Source organism: Eptesicus fuscus, chromosome 17, assembly GCF_027574615.1.
Source record: "Eptesicus fuscus isolate TK198812 chromosome 17, DD_ASM_mEF_20220401, whole genome shotgun sequence".
NCBI lineage: Eukaryota > Metazoa > Chordata > Mammalia > Chiroptera > Vespertilionidae > Eptesicus > Eptesicus fuscus.
In genome coordinates, this window is record NC_072489.1 from 39,825,136 (window position 1) to 39,843,736 (window position 18,601).

Genomic DNA, 18,601 nt, shown 5'->3' on the forward strand with positions numbered 1-18,601 from the left:
ATTCTGACTCAATATATGTGATAAGAATTCAATTAGACCAATTAAAATAAGAATCTGTAATGTCTTTATCTTTAGATTGCAATAGTTATAATTATCACATTTCTTCATTACTTCAGTTGTGCAAATATGATTTGCACAAGTACATACATACAAAGCTTGAAAAACTTTCAAAATTGACTACTACCAATTGACTCATTCCAGTTACCAGAAAAAAAAAAAAAGAAAGAAAAAAGAAAACAGGCAAAGAGAGAAGCTACCTACATCAGATTTCTCTTCTTCCCACTATTTTTAATTGTAATGGAAGAGAATGAACTTGACAGTCACAAAGGACTCTGACAAGCTCTTACTCTGCAGGAACATTTTATTCCAATTGATAGAGCAAATATGGTAAACTATACCCATCCAGTACTTTTCAATACAACATCATCTCTATCTGAAACAGTAAAAGGGAAAGAAAACAAGGAACACTGCGATCTCTATTGTAACCATAAAAATACATGACTAGGTTAATTAGCTGCCCAGTAACAATAGTAACCTTTGCTATAGCAAATGGTAGGTACTGCAAATGCATAATTGGTATCTACTTTACAAACCTGAAGCAAATCTCCTTGCTTTTAAGAGGCTTACTTACATACATTGAGGAAATAGTTTTAATAATATTTCTTGTCATCCAATTTCAAGCTATATTTTCATTTACTAAAGTTGAAAAATGCACTTAATTTCTTATATTAGATCACAAACCCTTCTCCCTATATCAAATTATTTAAATACTTACTGAATATGACATCTGGATTTTAGTATTGGGAACCAATTTCACTTTTCCTTCACTAGTTAGATTAACATCAACAATTCGATTACCATTAAACCCTATTTCAAGTTTTTTGTAGGTCCAAAGATAGTAATCTTCTCCATTTTCATCTGCTTCACCAACAATACCTACAAAAGAAACAACACGTTATACAAGGTAATTTCACTTAATATTTAAAATATGTTAGAACCAAAATATCATAAAATGTTTTTATAAAAAAGCAATATTACCATTATTCCTCATCGTTAGAATAAGGCAAAAGTGCAGGCTGGACTTCCACTCTTTGTTAACTACTTGGCTAACACAAACCATGATCACAACATGGTAAAAAAAAAAAGTTACATATAACCTATCACTAATTTGATTCTTGAAGTTCATGCTTTATCATTAGTATCACCTTCATTATAATAATTATCACCTTATCTGTGTATACCCCCCCCCAACAGTTGAAAATTTAGTCAAAATAAAATTAAAACTAAGGTCTCCACAGGCCCAGACCAGTACTCTCTCTAATAACCTATGATTTACCCATTCCAAATAAGCTGCGCATATGTTTATATGAGTACCAGAACTTAAAATACCTCCTTTTTTATAGCAAGTTCTGGACTACATTAAAATGAAAGACCTGGAATCATAAAAATCCTAGAAGAAAACATAGGCAGTAAACATTTTTGGCATCAGTCTTAGCAATATTTTTTTGAATATGTCTCCTCAGGCAAGGGCAACAAAAGAAAAAATAAACAAATAGGACTACACCAAATTAAAAAGCTTTTGCACAGCAAAGGAAACCATCAACAAAATGAAAAGGGGAGAAGATATGTGCAAACGGTTTATCCAATAAGGGGTTTAATATCCAAAGTATATAAAGAACTCATACAACCAGATATCAAAAAAACAATCCAACTTAAAAATGGGCAGAATATAAGGTGACAGGAAAAGATTTGACTTTGGGTGGTGGGCACGAGGTGCAATATACAGATCTTGTGACATAGAAACCCACACCTGAAACCTGTATGTTCATGTTGACTAATGTCACTCCAATCACTTCAATAAATAAATTTAAAAATTTTCTAAATGGGCAGAAGACCTAAACAGACATTTTTTCCAAAGAAGACATACAGATGACCAACAGGCACATGAAAAGATGCTCAACATCACTAATCAGCAGGGAAATGCAAATCAAAACCACAATATACCACCTCACACCTATCAGACTGGCTATTATCAAAATGGCATAAAATAAGTGTTGGTTAGGATGTAAAGAAAAAGGAACCTTCAGTCACTGTTGAAGGGAATATAAACTGGTGCAGCCACTAGGAACTTCCTGCTGTTCCTCAAAAAATTAATAAAAATAGAACTACAATACAACCCAGCAATTCAACTTTGGGGTATTTATTTAAAGAAAACAAAAACACTAATTCAGCATCACCAATTCAGCACCCCTATGTTCATTGCAGCATTATTTACAATAGCCAAATATGGAAACACCCTAAGTATCCAATGATAGATGAATGGATAAAGAAGATGTGGTACATATATACAATGGAATACTACTCAGCTACATAAAACAATGAAATCTTACTATTTGCAACAGCATAAATGGACCTAGAGAGTATTATGCTAAGTGAAATAATTCAGACAGAGAAAGACAACTACTATATGACTTCATTTATATGTGGAATCTAAAAAATAAGACAAATGAACAAATAAAACAAAACAAAAACAGACTCAGATACATAGAACAAACTGGTGGCTGCCAGAGGGACAGGAGATGGGAACATAGGCAAAATAGATGAAAAGATTAAAGGGTATAAACTTTTAGTTATAAAATAAATAAGTCACAGGAAAGAAACAAACAGCATAGAGAATATAGTCAATAATCTATATATACAAAAGCCAAGCGACCGGAACAACTGGTCACTATGACGCACACTGTGGTCAGCCAACCAGCCCTGTCAGGGGCGGGGCCAGCTGTCCAACATCCCGCCCCCCACCCTACCCCACCCCCGCCAGCCTGCTGGCCTGGCCCCAATTGGCCCTGATTAGGGCAGGCCGGCTGGACCCCACCCATGCACGAATTCATGCACTGGGCCTCTAGTATTGTAATAACTCTATATGGTGACAAAAGATAACTAGACCTATCATGGTGATCACTGAATAATATATATAAATATTGAACTGCTATGTTGTACACCTGAAATGCATATAATAAGTCAATTATACTCAACTAGTGCCCCAGTGCATGGATTCGTGCACATGGAAAGGAAATTAATTATAAGGTGGCCAGTAAGGCGGGACTGGGTGAGATGGACCAGACATGCCCTGGAGCCAACCTCCCGCGGTCCCTCCCTGGCCAGCTGCACCTGGGACTGCGCAGTGGCTACAAGGGCATCTGTGGAGTGAGCAGGGTCCCTCCGGCAGGTGGGGTCCCTAGGCCTGGCCTACGGGGATAGGGCTGAAACCAGCTCTCCGACATCCCCCAAGGAGTCCCAGATTGCAAGAGGGTGGTTCTCGGATGCATCCCAGAATCAGGCTCCCTCCTGTCTGTTTCCAGGTGCATCACCGAGAACTGCCGCTGCCAAGTCACCGCACTTAGCAGCTCCTGCGTTGAGCGTCTGCCCCCTGGTGTTCAGTGCGTGTCATACCTACCAGCTGGTCAGATGGTCGCTTAGCCTTTTATATATATAGATAAAAAAATGAAAGAAGTGTTGAAGATAAATGGTAATGAGGCAATGGTTTAAAATGATCACTTTGATCACAAATAGGATATTGGAAGAGTTAGACCTAAACAGGTGAGGGCAGTAAGTGGTAGCTGAAGATCTATCTCTTGTGCCCATATACTACTATCAGTTATTTATCCAGTATTCCCTACCCAAGCCTGTATACTTCCCAGGAGCCTTATGCTTAAAGATAATCCTTAAGGCCTTTCCTCTATGATCAACGCATTTCATGAAAGTATTATCGAGGGTGGGGAGGTGGGGGGTGGGAGGAGATTATTTCTTAAAGGATTATTTTTATTAACTCAACTTGCTCTCTCTAATTGGTACAAATTTAAGGAATACAGTTTTGTTTTGTTTGGGGTTGTAGAGAGATAATGAAATCCTTCTAATAATTTCCTCAAGGTTTGTTTATCTATCTACTCTGGGGGTAGAGATACAATTACAGCAAGTAAAAAGCTCTTCTCAAAGGAGCTTTTAAAAGAGTTTCAAACATTTACCCCAAGAAAAGCCAGATAAAAAATTATTTTCTGAGAATTCACATGGTTCAGACATTCTAGGACACCCAAAAGAATCTCCCCTAAATATGGCAGACTCTGGAATCCCAGGGCTAAAGAAGATTTAAGACAAGAAAGTATAGTTGCCATATTGTAAGGAGGCCCACAGAAATAATTGAAAGAAACCTAAGGTTCCAGATAAGAAACTCATAAGCAATAGAGAAGACCAGAGGAGGAGCCCGATATCTCACCAAAAAAAGGAGATCCAAACTAATGGGTTCTCCTGAACTACAGGCTCAGAAATCATTAGCAAAATTTCAGGATGTCTTCCTGATACCCTCAGAACTGATCACAGAAATGTCTGTTTTAATGTAATACTAATTACAGTCATTTATATAAAATGCTTACTATTTATACCTAATTAACATGCAACACAGTAATGAAGATGCATACAATTATATCCTAAGATTAACTTTCGTATAAATTTCATCTTAGTACCACACTAAACTCTGATCATATATATATGTGCAGTCTTTCAGTTTGCTGCTCATGAATATAGTAGTCTGCTAACAATTTTAAGAAGCAGAGTATTAACCTTTTGCACTCGGATGTCGAGTGTGACTCCACACGGTTAGCATCGGTAGCAGCTCTTTTTATACTCTTTGAATGTATCAATAATTTGAAATATAAAAAAATCCAAATAAATAAGTTTGTATGAAAAGAAACTCCAGTTTTTTATTCTACTGCCGCGCTTTGTAAAATCTGGGGTATTTAAAAAATTAAATCCCGAGTAGAATAAAGGAATCGAGAAAAAAGCAAGCAAGTGCAAAGGGTTAATTTTACATAAGAACAAATGTCCCAATTCTACCACCACCACCACCCAGAAAAGGCTAACAGAAAAACCACTAACAAAAAAATGTGACCCTGTCCTAACCGGTTTGGCTCAGTGGATAGAGCGTCGGCCTGCGGACTCAAGGGTCCCAGGTTCAATTCCGGTCAAGGGCATGTACTTTGGTTGCAGGCACATACCCAGTAGGGTGTGTAGGAGGCAGCTGATCGATATTTCTCTCTCATCGATGTTTCCAACTCTCTATCCCTCTCCCTTCCTCTCTGTAAAAAAAAATCCAATAAAATGTATTTTTTTAAAAATGTGACTAAACATGCTAGTTATGATAGCTGGCTGTGCTTTGCAGTTTAAATAACTTAACAAGTCTAACACAAACAATGTTTGGATTATGCCATAGTTCTTCTTCATTAATAGGGATAAACAATCTAAACAAAAAAATTAAACATAAAAAAGCTAAAACAAAAAAAATTTTAAACATATAGAGTTTTGTAAAATAACATAGGAACTAGCAAAACAAGTCATTCAGGAACCTATCATATCTAAACCCATACTACCACAGTTCCACATGAGACAAAACCAGAATAAGATTTCAAAGTCCTATTTAGTTCCTTTGAATGCATTTGACAGTGCAAGTCAAAATAAGATATGAGAAAAATGGGGGCAGGGGAAATATTTTGGATTGTTCAAAGCAACTTTTAATCCCTTGAATATGAAAAGTTATACTGCATAAAAATTATATATTGAAGGAGTTTCACTTAAGGTTTGGCAATGTCAAAAACCTTTCAAGTAACAGGGGACCATAAAATTGCTATTAAAATTATTCTATGGAAAATAGTGAAAACACATTTACTGATTTGTATATAATCACCTTAACAGAGTCATTACATAAATCTTGTTTATTATGCAAATATTCCCAAACTTTAAATATAACATACAATACTCACCCCATATTGGTAAGTCATCTATGTACATCTGGTACCAGTAGTGATTTTTGATAGCATACACAAATGCATCTCTCTTTTCTTTATCTAAGTCAATTTCACAGTAAGTGGCTGGCATCACATCATCTGCATAAAATAAAAATTGCAAATTAACACATGGGTTTGCAAAATAGTTACAGAAAAAAATAACAGAAGAAAAAATTCAACTGGAGGTGCAACGCTGACAAGACTCCAAGGAACCGCCAACTCTCAGGGAATAACACCTGGCCAGTTCTTGTTCTTTCCATCTAAAAGTGCTTAGTCTGAAGGGAAAATAAATCCCACTTTGATAGCCCATGAAAACTGACCCTCTCTACCTAAAGAAAGAAGAAAGGCTAAGACAGCTGAATGAGTCTCTTCTTCAGTAAATAAAGATAAGGATTTCATAAAGTGATGAAACCTGTCCATCGTAACAAAGTAGGATTCAGGGTTTTTGCCTATTTTCTCTCTGATTCCTTTTTAATAAATTAGAAATGTGCGCCAAATGGAGAAAGTATGTAAGTAAACGTGGTACTGAGTTTCTCGAAGATTACACATTCTAGTCTGTTTTCTCCTTACACAAGCCTCAGGGCAAGTTCACAATAATTCATAAAGCTATAGGATAGGTGACTGTGGTTTAAATTTATAACTTAATTTTATAATTAAGCCCCAAGGAACATAATGGGAGGAAAAGAATGCAAATATGTATACCTATTTTCAACAACAAAAAGTATTCTAAAAACAAGAATAAAATTTAACAAATCAAAAATAAACATTATCTTTAAAATGCCTCAATTCACATCCTCCTCCCAAAAGTGCTAAAAATAACAGGAGTCACGTCACTGTTCATTTTACACATGTAGGCAATGAAGTCAAATTGGAGTAAACAACTTTACTGAAACCAATACAGTAAAAGAAATAGGATTAAAATTCAAAGCTCCTGATTACAGGATCCATGCTCTATTCAAAAATCAAGACACCTAATCAAAGATCCTGCAAAAATTCAACTTTTCAAGCTTCTGCTTACTAGATTAAAAATGTCTATCAGAAAATACCTCTCTGATAAACTTCACAGAAGAAAATAAAAAGTATAAACACACTCAAAAGACCTGATAAAATATACTTGAAAAATAAATGAGGATCTTTTCCAATTTTAATATTTTTTTACTTCAAATTTAAAGTCACACTATCCTACAAGTATCGAGAGTATAAATTAATACAGCACTTTTAAATACATATTAAGACAATGGTACAAGTTTGAAATTAAGGATTTACACAAAATATTTAAGTATCCATACACCCCATTACATCCCCGAACCTCAGAAATTACTCCATTATGAATCTATGAAGGTTTTCCCCAACCACGTTTGTCTAATTAGTCACTAGAGGGCTTACTAGAAAACACTTTTGAGAAATATGCTAGGAAAATATAATTTTATTAACAATTATTTATTTTACTTTATAACATTCAAAATAAATCTTTGTTATGGAGGGGGGCCTATGGAGGGAAAGGGGACATCTATTTCCAACAATAAATTTACTACTAAATAAATAAATCTTTGTTAGTTTTCCTAAATGCAATACACTTAAGCTATAGGTTAAAACATTTCTTAGAGTCTAGAACAGTGGTACTCAACTAAGAGCTATTAGCAACATCTGAAGACTTTTTGGTTGTCACAACTAGACAGTGCTACTGGCATCTAGTGGGTAAAGAAGCAAGAGATACTTCTACAATGTACAGGTCAGCCCCCCCACATAAAGAAGTATCCAGGTGTAATGTCAATAGTTCCAAAGCTGAGAAACCCTGGTCTGTAATATAACTTATATTAGAAGGACTATTAAGGTTTACTTACCTTTGAATTTAATATCCAGACCACTAAATTCCAATTCAACGCCTTGAAGTGCTTCTCCCAGAGTTTCATGGTAATGACTGATACTTCTTTTTGACCCCACACAAAATGGAAGTGAAAAGTATTTGTATGTCTCTTGTCGATTATGGTAGGGCCCAACAGTATTCATCCATAAAACAACTTCCTCTTTATCTTGATACTGAAATTTAAAAAAGCAAAAAAAAAAAATTATTTAAAAAATACATTTATCCCTAGCCGGTTTGGCTCAGTGGATAGAGCGTTGGCCCTCAGACTGAAGGGTCCCAGGTTTGATTCCAGTCAAGGGCACATATCTGGGTTGTAGGCTCGATCACCGGCCCGGTCAGGACACATGCAGAAGGCAACCAATTGATGTGTTTCTCTCACATAGATGTTTCTCTCTCTCCATCTCTCACCCTCCCCTCCACTCTCTCTAAGAATCAATGGAAAAATATCCTTGAGTGAGGACTAACAAACCCCCCCAAAAAAATACAGTGTGTGTGTGTGTGTGTGTGTGTGTGTAAAATTAAGGGACTATTTGTTGTTTGTTCTAAACAAAAGTACACTGTCTCAGTTTGGGAAGCTATAAAATAAAATACTAGAAGTTTATTTTAATCTGATGATTAATGTCCACACCTTAAAAATGAAAATTTATAAAACTTTTAAAATTATATCCTTTGATTGTGGTCTCAGGCAGATCCATTTTTTCTAAATTTTGTTTTACAGATGGTATTGTTTAAGCAGAGCCCAATAACTCATATGAATATTTATAATTATACTATCAAATAATGGTAAACCAAGAATCAACATGATTCACCATGCTAACATGACAAAGGAGGAGGAGACAAAATCAATAGCTTATCTAAACCTCATGTTAATCATTAGAAACTCCAAAAATATGTTGCCAGCAAGCACAAATAAAATTGCATCTCCTTTCTAATCTTTTCCATGCCATTGGTCAAAGAACTAGAGAGGAGAGAAATGATTAAACAAGAGAAAACCTATGAAATCGCCATCTATTCAAACCATCTTTCTACCTTCCCCTTTATTAGTCTGAAAGACATGTATCATATTTATATTTCTTTGAATAAATAATTATAGTTGTACCCATCAGTGAATACCACACTGGAGTGTGGTCCAAATAACTTTGGGTAGATGACTTCACCTTTCCAGGGTCCAATTGGGGGATTTGCCAAAGATTTCTAAGATCTCAAGTCTAAATGTCCAATGATTTAATAAAAAGCAATTATCCAAGTAATTTAAAAACTAGTAACCCTAATTAGCAATATAAAGTCAACATAGTATACAATTTAAGTCAACTAATAGTACGGAAGTTAAATCACTGAATAATTATGTACTGAGTGCCTACCATGTGCCAAACAGTAACCATGTTTGTAAGTGAGGATACAGCATTGAACAAGACATGTTCCCAGCCCTGCTGGAGCTTAGAGCCTAAAGGGAAAGATGGACATTGAATAAGCAAATGCAATCAAGTAGGGTGCTATGAAGAAGCATGTAACACAGGAAGCTCTCCAACTAGCCCAACTACCAAATCCTTAGCTCCAATCCTCCATCTAAAACTAATAAACAAACATTTTCAATCAAAATCCAACATCTTCAAAACCAAACTCATCCCATCCAAATCCACCCCCTCTCCAACTTTGTTTTTCTAATGGTACCACCATTCTCTCAGACATGGAGTTCAAACACCAAGTTCCTCTGCATTCCAAAAAACACTGACGTGACTATTCTTATCTAAAGCATCTGACTTTCCTTTTGATTCACTGCACCACCATCCTGGAACTGAGGCCTAATTACCTATCTTCAAACATAATAAATGTCTCATTGTTCATATAACATATCATCCAGGTCAACAAGGAAATAATGAACTATCTCACTTTTTGGCTACATAAGAGATGTACTAAGCACAGTGTTAGGTGTTAAGGATATACAGATAAATAAAATACTGTCCTTTCCTTTACGAAGTTTACAATCCATAGAAAAGGCAGACAAGTAAATGATTAACAATGAAGATATGTGTTACAATCCTATATAATAAAAAGTAATATGCAAATTAACCATCACTCTGCTACACCCTCAAGCCATGCCCACAAGCCACACCCACCAGCCAATCAGGAGCAAATAAACCCAACCAAGATGGCTATGGCCACAGAGAGCAGGAGAGAGGCTTGGGTTTCCATGGCAATGGAGGAAGCCAAGCTTTCCACCTGCCCTTGCTGGCCTAGGCCTCCACTCAAGGCTACAAAGTTTCAATGATAGAAGATACATAAATCCAAACAGAAATGGCAGCAGCCACGGAGCTGGAAAGAGCAGGAGACTAGGGTTGCCCCCAGTGATGGAGGAAGCCAAGCTTTCCACACACCCTGGCTGGCCCAGGCCTCCGCTTAAGTCTACAAAGTTTCAGTTATAGAAGATACATAAATCCCAACAGAAATGGCTGTCACCACGGAGCAAGCAGAAGGCTTGGCTCTGATCCAGGCTACAAAGTTTCAATTGTAGAAGATAAATAAACCCCAGATACCAGGGTTTCTGCTTGGGTTGCCACAGGGCGTGGCCAGCCTCCAAACCACCACAGGGCCCTGGCCCAGGCCCAGGCCGCCCCATGCTACAAGGGAACCCGCACCCTGATCTGGGACATCCTTCAGGGCAAACCAGCCGGCTCCCACCCGTGCACCAGGCCTCTATCCTATCTAACAAAAGAGTAATATGCAAATTGACCATCACTCCAACACACAAGATGGCTGCCCCCACGTGGTCAAAGATGGCTGCCCCCATGTGGATACAAGATGGCCGTCACAAGATGGCCAGCAGGGGAGGGCAGTTGGGAGGGACCAAGCCTGAAAGGGAGGGCAGTTGTGGGCAATCAGGCCAGCAGGGAAGGGCAGTTGGGAGGGACCAGGCCTGCAAGGGAGGGCAGTTGGGGGCGATCAAGCCTGCAGGGGAAGGCAGTTAGGGGTGACCAAGCTGGCAGAGAAGGGAAGTTGGGGACGACCAGGCCTACAGGGAAGGGCAGTTGGGAAAGACCTAGGCCTGCAGGGGAGGGCAGTTAGGGGTGACCAGGCCCGCAGGGGAGGGCAGTTAGGGGCAAACAGGATGGCAGGGGAGCAGTTAGGCATCAATCAGGCTGGCAGGGGAGTGGTTAAGGGGTGATCAGGCTGGCAGGCAGACGCGGTTAGGAGCAATCAGGAAGGCAGGCAGGCAAGCAGTTGGGAGCCAGCAGTCCTGGATTGTGAGAAGGATGTCCCAGATTGGAGAGGGTGCTAGCTGGGCTGAGGGATACACACACACACACACACACACACACACACACACACACACACACATGCACGAATTTTGTGCACCAGGCCTCTAGTATATAGATAGTATATGTATATGTAATATATTCATAGTCACATATATATAATACTTTTATATACACACATGTACTCACACATAACTATACAAAGGTTAGGGTGAATATTAAAGCAAAAATGTTTCTTTTACATTGCTCCTTATGCAGACCATGATCAGATATGAACTTAAAATATTTACTTTTCATTGCAGTTCTTGATGGTCCCTAAAAATAAGCAATCCCAAGACAAGGTAAAAACAAGAGTTATTTTTCAAGAGAGAAAATGTGTTTTAAAATATCTTAAAATTAGAAAATAGGAAGACTTCACAGAACTTTTGAAGGAGAAAAAAAAATCTTCCTTTTGCTAAAACTGCTGAGAAAGTCCTTGAGTTCCCCAATTCCATGGGAAGAAAGCCACAGGTAAGGAAGGCTCTTCCTCCACTGTGGAGTGTAACCAGGAGACTGGGAGAGAAAAAGCCAAGGAAGCACAGCAGTGGATCAGGGATCCCTGATTATGGCTGTAATCCTTCTATGAGGCCTCCCTAAGAAGAAGTCATGAGAGGTCAGTTCAGACTACCTGCATTCTCCACCTCACCATTCTGTTCATTTTACAGCTCTCAGAAGAGTTTCACTGTTACACATTCAACTCTGAGCTGTCCACTGCAGCCACAATGATCTGATACTGTCTTCCCTTCTTTTCCTGCTCCACCTTTTCCTGTCATTCCACCAAATCCGTAATGTCCTCCTCTCCACCTACCCAATTTCTACTTATCCTTCAGAACTGCTCAAATCCTCAAATCCTCGGGTAAGGCCTTAACAGACCAATCCCTAACTTGCAATATCTCACCATCTTTTCTAATAGTATCGTTAGCTAACACTTAATAGGCACATACCATGTGCTAGGCATAGCTCTAAGGCAGGCATCCTCAAACTACGGCCCGTGGACCACATGCGGGTGTTTTTGCCGTTTTGTTTTTTTACTTCAAAATAAGATATGTGCAGTGTGCATAGGAATTTGTTCATAGTTTTTTTTAAACTATATTCCAGCCCTCCAATGGTCTGAGGGACCCCCTGTTTAAAGTTTGAGGACCCCTGCTCTAAGGTTTTTACATAAACATTTAATCCTCTCAAAACTTTAAGATAGGTCCTCTTATTTTCCCCATTCTACAGATGAAAACAAACCAAAGAACATAGATATTAAGTAATTTGTCCAAGATCATATAACTAGTACCCAAGTTTACAACATTAGGACTACACTTTTACTAATCCCTAGTCAGTCTCATTAACCAAAGAGCAAAACTAAATGAAGAAAATTGGAAAAAAGTGAAGTTGTACAAAGCAACTGAAGACAGTAATGAATAGTAAACAACTTTTCCATATGAGCCTTTAATTTGCCCTTAAGGAAAAAAAAAAACCTTCCTAAGAAACTACCTTGAGATTGTGCTCTAATCTTAAGTCACCAATGCTGGGCCTCTCTTATTTAAATACTGTTTATGTGTTGGGAAAGGAGAATCATAGAAGTTTCCCTACTTGATAGAGATCATGAATTAATTTTTCTCAGAAAGAACACTTTAGGAAATAATGCTACCGATGTACTTACGTAAAATCTGAATAAAGAAATCAGAATTTATATAGATAGGCAAAGAACTGAGGGCTCAGAATAAGCACCTAAATGCCATCATTTTCATGGGATGAGTGCTTTAAAATAGATATCTGAAGAAGCAAAATCCAGTTCTGAAAGTGTTTCACAAATTGTAAGTTCAATACCTTTTCATTATTTATGTAAAACAGACACATCAGAATTCAAATACAAATAAATCAGAAGGGGTATTTTTAGACAGTCTCTTGAGATAACTTCTCTCTCTCTCCCTCCCCCTCTCTCTCTAATACCTTTGTACCTAAATAAACTTTTAGTCTATCATAGAGTACAGTTGAAAATAGGACAATGAATTATGGCATTTCCTAAAATTAGATCGATATTTGAGCACTCACAAATTCACTTGTAGCAAAGTTTCTTCTCTTTATAAATCTTCACATAAGTTTTAGTTCCTATGCCCCCAACAGTGACAAAAACAAAAGACTGCCATTTGCCAAAGTTAAGCAAACAAAATCATTTCTGAAAACACTGAACGGTCTAGTGTTTACAGCAGAAGCAAAGAATAAGCTCTCCTAGACACAGATCCCAACATTACCTACAGAAGTACAGTGGGCCACAAAGAAATGAGAGTTAAGCCTAGGTAAGGCCCCTAAAGCACAACAGACATCCTTGAGACTACGAGTCTTAAGTGAATAATGGTCTGGGTTTGTTCACTGTGCTTTGAGCAACAGGGTTACATGCTTCCAACATTGCATATTCTTGTCCCTAGTAACTCCCTAATTACTCAGGTCACTCAACAAGGACTAATTAAATACCATTTCTTGTGCCAAGCACAGAGCCTCAATATGTAGCTGACAAAAATTTTAAAAATTGACTTTATGGTCTTAAGGAAACAGAACCCATAAAAATTCAAGGTTACAGTATAAATCACAAAATGCTTTAAAATTCCTGTGCCCTTGATTATTGTTTTTTTTGGTGCTGACATCTTTGCATAGTAATAATATGGAAATTGTATGGACAAGACGGGTAGACAAAGCAAGGACCAGAGAGATCAGGAAGCTCAGATTCTTTCTGTGGCCTTGGGCCAGTCACTGGGTCTCTTTAAGCTTCAGGAAAAATAGTGTGTTGGATACAATGGCCTCAAGTCTTTCCAGTTCTAAAATTCTATGATTGCCAGTTTGAAAACTTTTAATGGCATCCTCTGGAATCTTAGGAGACATGATAATCTAACTCTAGATACTTCCAAGTGCCCTGAGTTTCAGAAAGCCAAAAAAGCATAAACCACATCCTATATATTTTTCACTCATTCTAAAGAATCCTTTTTTTGACCCTTCAGTCACATATTAAGAGCCTGTCTTTAATTTTTATTCCAAACAATGTCCTGTAATTCATGTGATTCAACTTTTAAAAACTGAAGGGAACACATCTTTATAAATTCTAGATGTAGGTATCCTCTAGAAGTCAACAAAATAAAAATGCAGGACTCCCTACTCAAAAATTAAGAATTCCAAGATGGTGACAGCAGAGCATTAAACCAGGCAGTCCTTACGTGTTTGCACATACAACGTGACTGCCCAGGTCACATGCCCATAAGTCAGTCCTATACCTCTTTAACAACCCAAACATTTCCTCAGTAACAACCCATTAGGTAACTAGAATTATCCAAGTATTTCTGTAAGTATTTAAAAATACTATCAATACAGAGAACTATTCGATTTAATGCTAAGTATTTTACTGCCCTATTTTTAGCATATAGGGCTGTAGAAGCATATCCTATGAGTATAGAAGACTGTTAATTCAAATTGCCTTAGTTCAAATCCTCTATCCCTACTGGCTGTGTGGCCTGGAGCAAGTAATTTAACCTCTCTGGCACTGGTTTCCTCATCTATAAAAAAGGCATAATATCACTCACTTCACAAGGTTATTAATATGTTTACAATGAGTTAATATACATAAAGTACTTAGAACAATGACTAGCACATACTGCTAGAAAAATCCTTTTAGTTATTAATTCTAACTAGAAACTGTCTTCACAGAAAGTTAATCTAAAGGGTAAGCGTAGCCCAGCCAGCATGGCTCCGTGGTTGAGTATCAACCTATGAACCAGGAGGTCCTGGTTCAATTCCCAGTCAGGGCACATGCCCAGATCCCCTGTGTGGGATGTGCAGGAGGCAGCCTATCAATTATTCTCTCATCATGGATGTTTCTATCACTCTATCCCTCTCCCTTCCTCTCTGAAATCAATAAAAAAAATATTTAAATATAAAGGGTAAACTTAAAACTTTTGAAAACTGTTCTTTAATAATTCAATTCCACAAATACTTAATAAGCATCTACTCAGCAACAACCTTCCCTTAGCAATTTTCCTCCTCCTTCAGTATCATTCTTTCTTCACTGGCTACTTCTGACCTTCCTGGTATGAAAAAAATTCACTTAATCATAGCCTTTTCAGTACTGTTATCTGGCAAAGGTAAATGCCTAGCTTTAAAAAAATATTTTCAAAAAACTGGAAAGGAGTAAAATATTTTGGCTAATAGTAAAAAGTATATATGAATGACACTTAAATTTTATATTTATAGCAATGCTATTTGTCCTATAACTTTTTTTTGCTTTCTTAATAGTTATTAATAGGTAGCTGAGAACAATCCAAAGTAGACATGGATTCCAAATTTTTGTCCAGCAATTATCTCATACACATATTCTCTCCAAAACCTCTTATCAAATATTGTATATTTAATTACTGATTCAAGAAATTAAAATGTTCCTGGCAAAAAAATTCAGTGAAATTAGTATTTGCATTTTAAATATGTAAATTAACCTAAGACCATTTTCTACACCTCCAATTTTTGAAATTTTAATTAATAGTTTTTCCCATTTATAGCAGTTCATTATAAAACATAAGATAAAAAAGTATACTACTACTCTTGGTTTATATGCCTGTATGGTTAAGAGAGAATTCTGAGTTTTACATGGTAACTTTCCTTAGTTAAGTGTTCAAAAAACTGAAAAAATATTAGAAACCATATCATTAACTAAAAGGATGGCCATTGGAAATGAAGTTATTACACTTTGAGACAAGTTACCTTACAGAACAACAGTAAATAGTTTTTAATGTAACTGTTTAACCTCTGAACAAAATTATGGTAAGGTGAAAAGTCACAAATATAGTACAAAAACATGTCACCGACGTGGGATTTGTCTCTTAAAAAAAAATACACAGATAAGAAGTTTCCGGCTGTGATTGAAGGTAAAGCAGCCAAAAGTTTGGAGGTAAAACAAGAGCCCGGCTAACCCAGGGAGCGGAGAAAAGAAGTCTGATCAATTACAAATAACATCGGAAGTAGGCTACACTGACGATCGCTTCATTTCCTTCCTTATCACCAATGACGGAAGACTCCGCCACATCTCTCCGATTCAGTACAGACACTACCTTTCCTGCAAAATCATATCACTAATGAATTAAAGTATAAAAAAAAAAAACAATTACTCGCCAAGGAATCTGTCAATTTTCTATTCCTTTCCTGCCTTGCTCTACCATCCTAAAAAACCTCAGTTACTTGAATAGCCATTAAGATCCATGACGACTGAACAGCCAAGGAACTTGGGGATAAATGCAACAAGGACTGCTCCAGGCAGACAGGACGGGGAAACTGAGGACCCCTGGCAGTCAGGAGCTGCCCTAGTCAGAGACCGCGGGGATCGAGCTTCCTCCAGGGGCCGGAGAGGTTCAGGAGTAAGTTCCAAGGAGGGCTCGGGAGTGAGTGCAGGTAGGCTGAGTGCATGCACACGTGTAAACTGCTCTTCACCCCAAGTTTATCAGTGCTGTCGCCACGCCGGCGTTCCAGTCCGGTGGGGGCAGGAGGGAAAACAAGGGCCGGCGGGGACCGCGCAGGGGTGGGTATTTCCTGGTTGGGTCTGACGGGTGATCGCATCCATCTTCCGCTGGGTCGCAGCCCCCAGTAGCCAGAGCGCAGCTCCCAGCCCCGGGGCCACTAGCCCCGACCTGGCCGGCCTGCGACCCCCATCCCGCGGCCAAGTGAGCCCGGACCCTCTCCGCGCTCCTTGCCCGGCCTCGGGCGCCCCAGACCCAGGGGTGGGGCGCCATCTAGGTCCGGGTCGGAGAAAGAGGTCCCGTCCCGGGAGCGCAAGGAAATGCCTCCTTCCCAGCTCCCGGGTTCCTGCTCCGCCAGGCCCAACCGGAAGGCGCCCTCGGACGGCCACGGGCTCCACCGGGCCGCCGGGCTTTCCAGGCCGCGCCGGGCCTGCCGGGGCAGCGAGGCGGGGAGCAGGCCGGGGGCGGCCGCGTCGGCCGGGCGCGCCTCTCACCGTGTGCTCGTGCTCGTCCGCCCGGGCCCGGGGCAGCAGCAGCAGCAGCCACAGCGCGGCGGCCGCCGCCACGCCGGGAGCGCCCGGCAGCGGCCTCATCCTCCGCGCTCCCACCGGCCCGGCGCCCGCCCACCGACTCCTCCTCCTCCGCCGCCGCCGCCGCCGCCGCAGCCGATTCGCATCCACCGGGCGCGGACAGACGCACGGGGCCCGGACTCCGCCGCTGGCTCCTCGGCGCCGCCGCCGACACCGCCCGCTCCGTAGCGTCCCCCGCCCCCCGGCGCCTCCTCTGCCTCTTCCTCTGACTCAGCCACGTCATCCGGCCACCCCGGCACACGCCGGAAGTGCCGTGCGACGCGGGCCGCAACCGCCGCCGGCCGCCCCGCCCGGGCCGCGCGAGCCGCGGCCGCCCTGGGTCCCGGAGGCCCGGCGCGCGGACGCGGCGGCAGCGCCGGGGACGCAGCCCGAACCTCGGGGCCGAAGCCGCCTCGGGCCGCGTCCCGGCGCTCGGAGTCGTGCGCCCTTGGCCGGAGCGCCCACCTTCCCGCCTCCCTTTCCTGGGCGGTGAGATGGGCTCTCACCTGCCGCCTCTGGAGCGGGGGCGATCGGAGCAAACAAGCCTTTGCAGGCGCTGCCGCTGTGCGTGAATCACGAGGTCGTGAAATCATCATTATGGGAGATGGTTAAATTCATACCGGGTTGAACAAGGGTTTTTAAATCACCGACTATTTATTAGACCCCTACTGTTCAGTCTTGTTGAAATTCTTGTTCATTTATTATTTGTTGGTCTCCAGTCCATGGACATAAATGCCCCCTGGAATCTAAGCGCCCCCACCTTCCCGCCTAAGCAGGGATCCCGTCCACAGCTGTATGTCCTGTGCCTGGAACAGTACCAGTCTCAGGGTAAGAACTCCGAAAACATCTGTCAAATAAGCGTGGATATGGCACCACCGCACACCATCCTCTAAGCCAGGGGTCCTCAAACTTTTTCAACGGGGCCAGTTCACTGTCCCTCAGACCTTTGGAGGGCCGGACTATAGTTTAAAAAAAACTATGAACAAATTCCTATGCACACTGCACATATCTTACTTTGAAGTAAAAAGAACAAAACGGCAAAACACCCGCATGTGGCCCGCGGGCCGTAGTTTGAGGACGCCTGCGAGTCTAAGCCAAAAATCTGGAACTTGTAGTCGGATTGTCTGTACCTCTCAGCCGTCAGCAGCCAACAGTTCCAGCACTATTTCTCTTAGAAATGTCTCAAGAGTTTATGTTTCCTCTCTTTCCTCTGCCAGGAACAGCCAACAGTCTCCAGCAGGATCCCTGCCTCCAATCCTCCCTCCCTGTTTATTCTCTCCAACAGGTGCCAGAGTGACCTTTCTAAAAAGAAACCTGATGATACCGCTCTTTGCTTAAAACACCCCTTGAATGGTGTTTAAATAACTCAGGGAATCACAGCTAAGATTTTCATCTTCCAGGCACTATTCGGAGCCCATTATACGGACTGACTCATTGAATGCTCACAAAAAAAGAAAACCTTATGCAACAGGTATTATCAGTATGTTCATTGTGCAGATACCTGAAGAAGCACAGAGAGGTAAGTGGCTTGCTGAAAGGCCAAACCCAAGCAGTC

At 40.4% G+C, this 18,601-nt stretch overlaps 1 protein-coding gene across 1 annotated transcript in view; it reads right to left on the reverse strand.

Annotated features, from left to right (window-relative positions):
• TM9SF3 (transmembrane 9 superfamily member 3) overlaps positions 1 to 17,270 on the reverse strand; it is a 48,072-nt gene extending 30,802 nt beyond the window's left edge. The window contains exons 1-4 of the mRNA XM_054728655.1: positions 16,972 to 17,270; positions 7,682 to 7,877; positions 5,814 to 5,936; positions 776 to 936 (exon numbers count right to left, since the gene is read on the reverse strand). Coding sequence (XP_054584630.1) covers positions 776 to 936; positions 5,814 to 5,936; positions 7,682 to 7,877; positions 16,972 to 17,070 — 579 coding nt within the window. The 5' untranslated portion in view covers positions 17,071 to 17,270. The remainder of the gene's footprint in view (positions 1 to 775; positions 937 to 5,813; positions 5,937 to 7,681; positions 7,878 to 16,971) is intronic.
• Between the last annotated feature and the right edge of the window lie 1,331 nt (positions 17,271 to 18,601).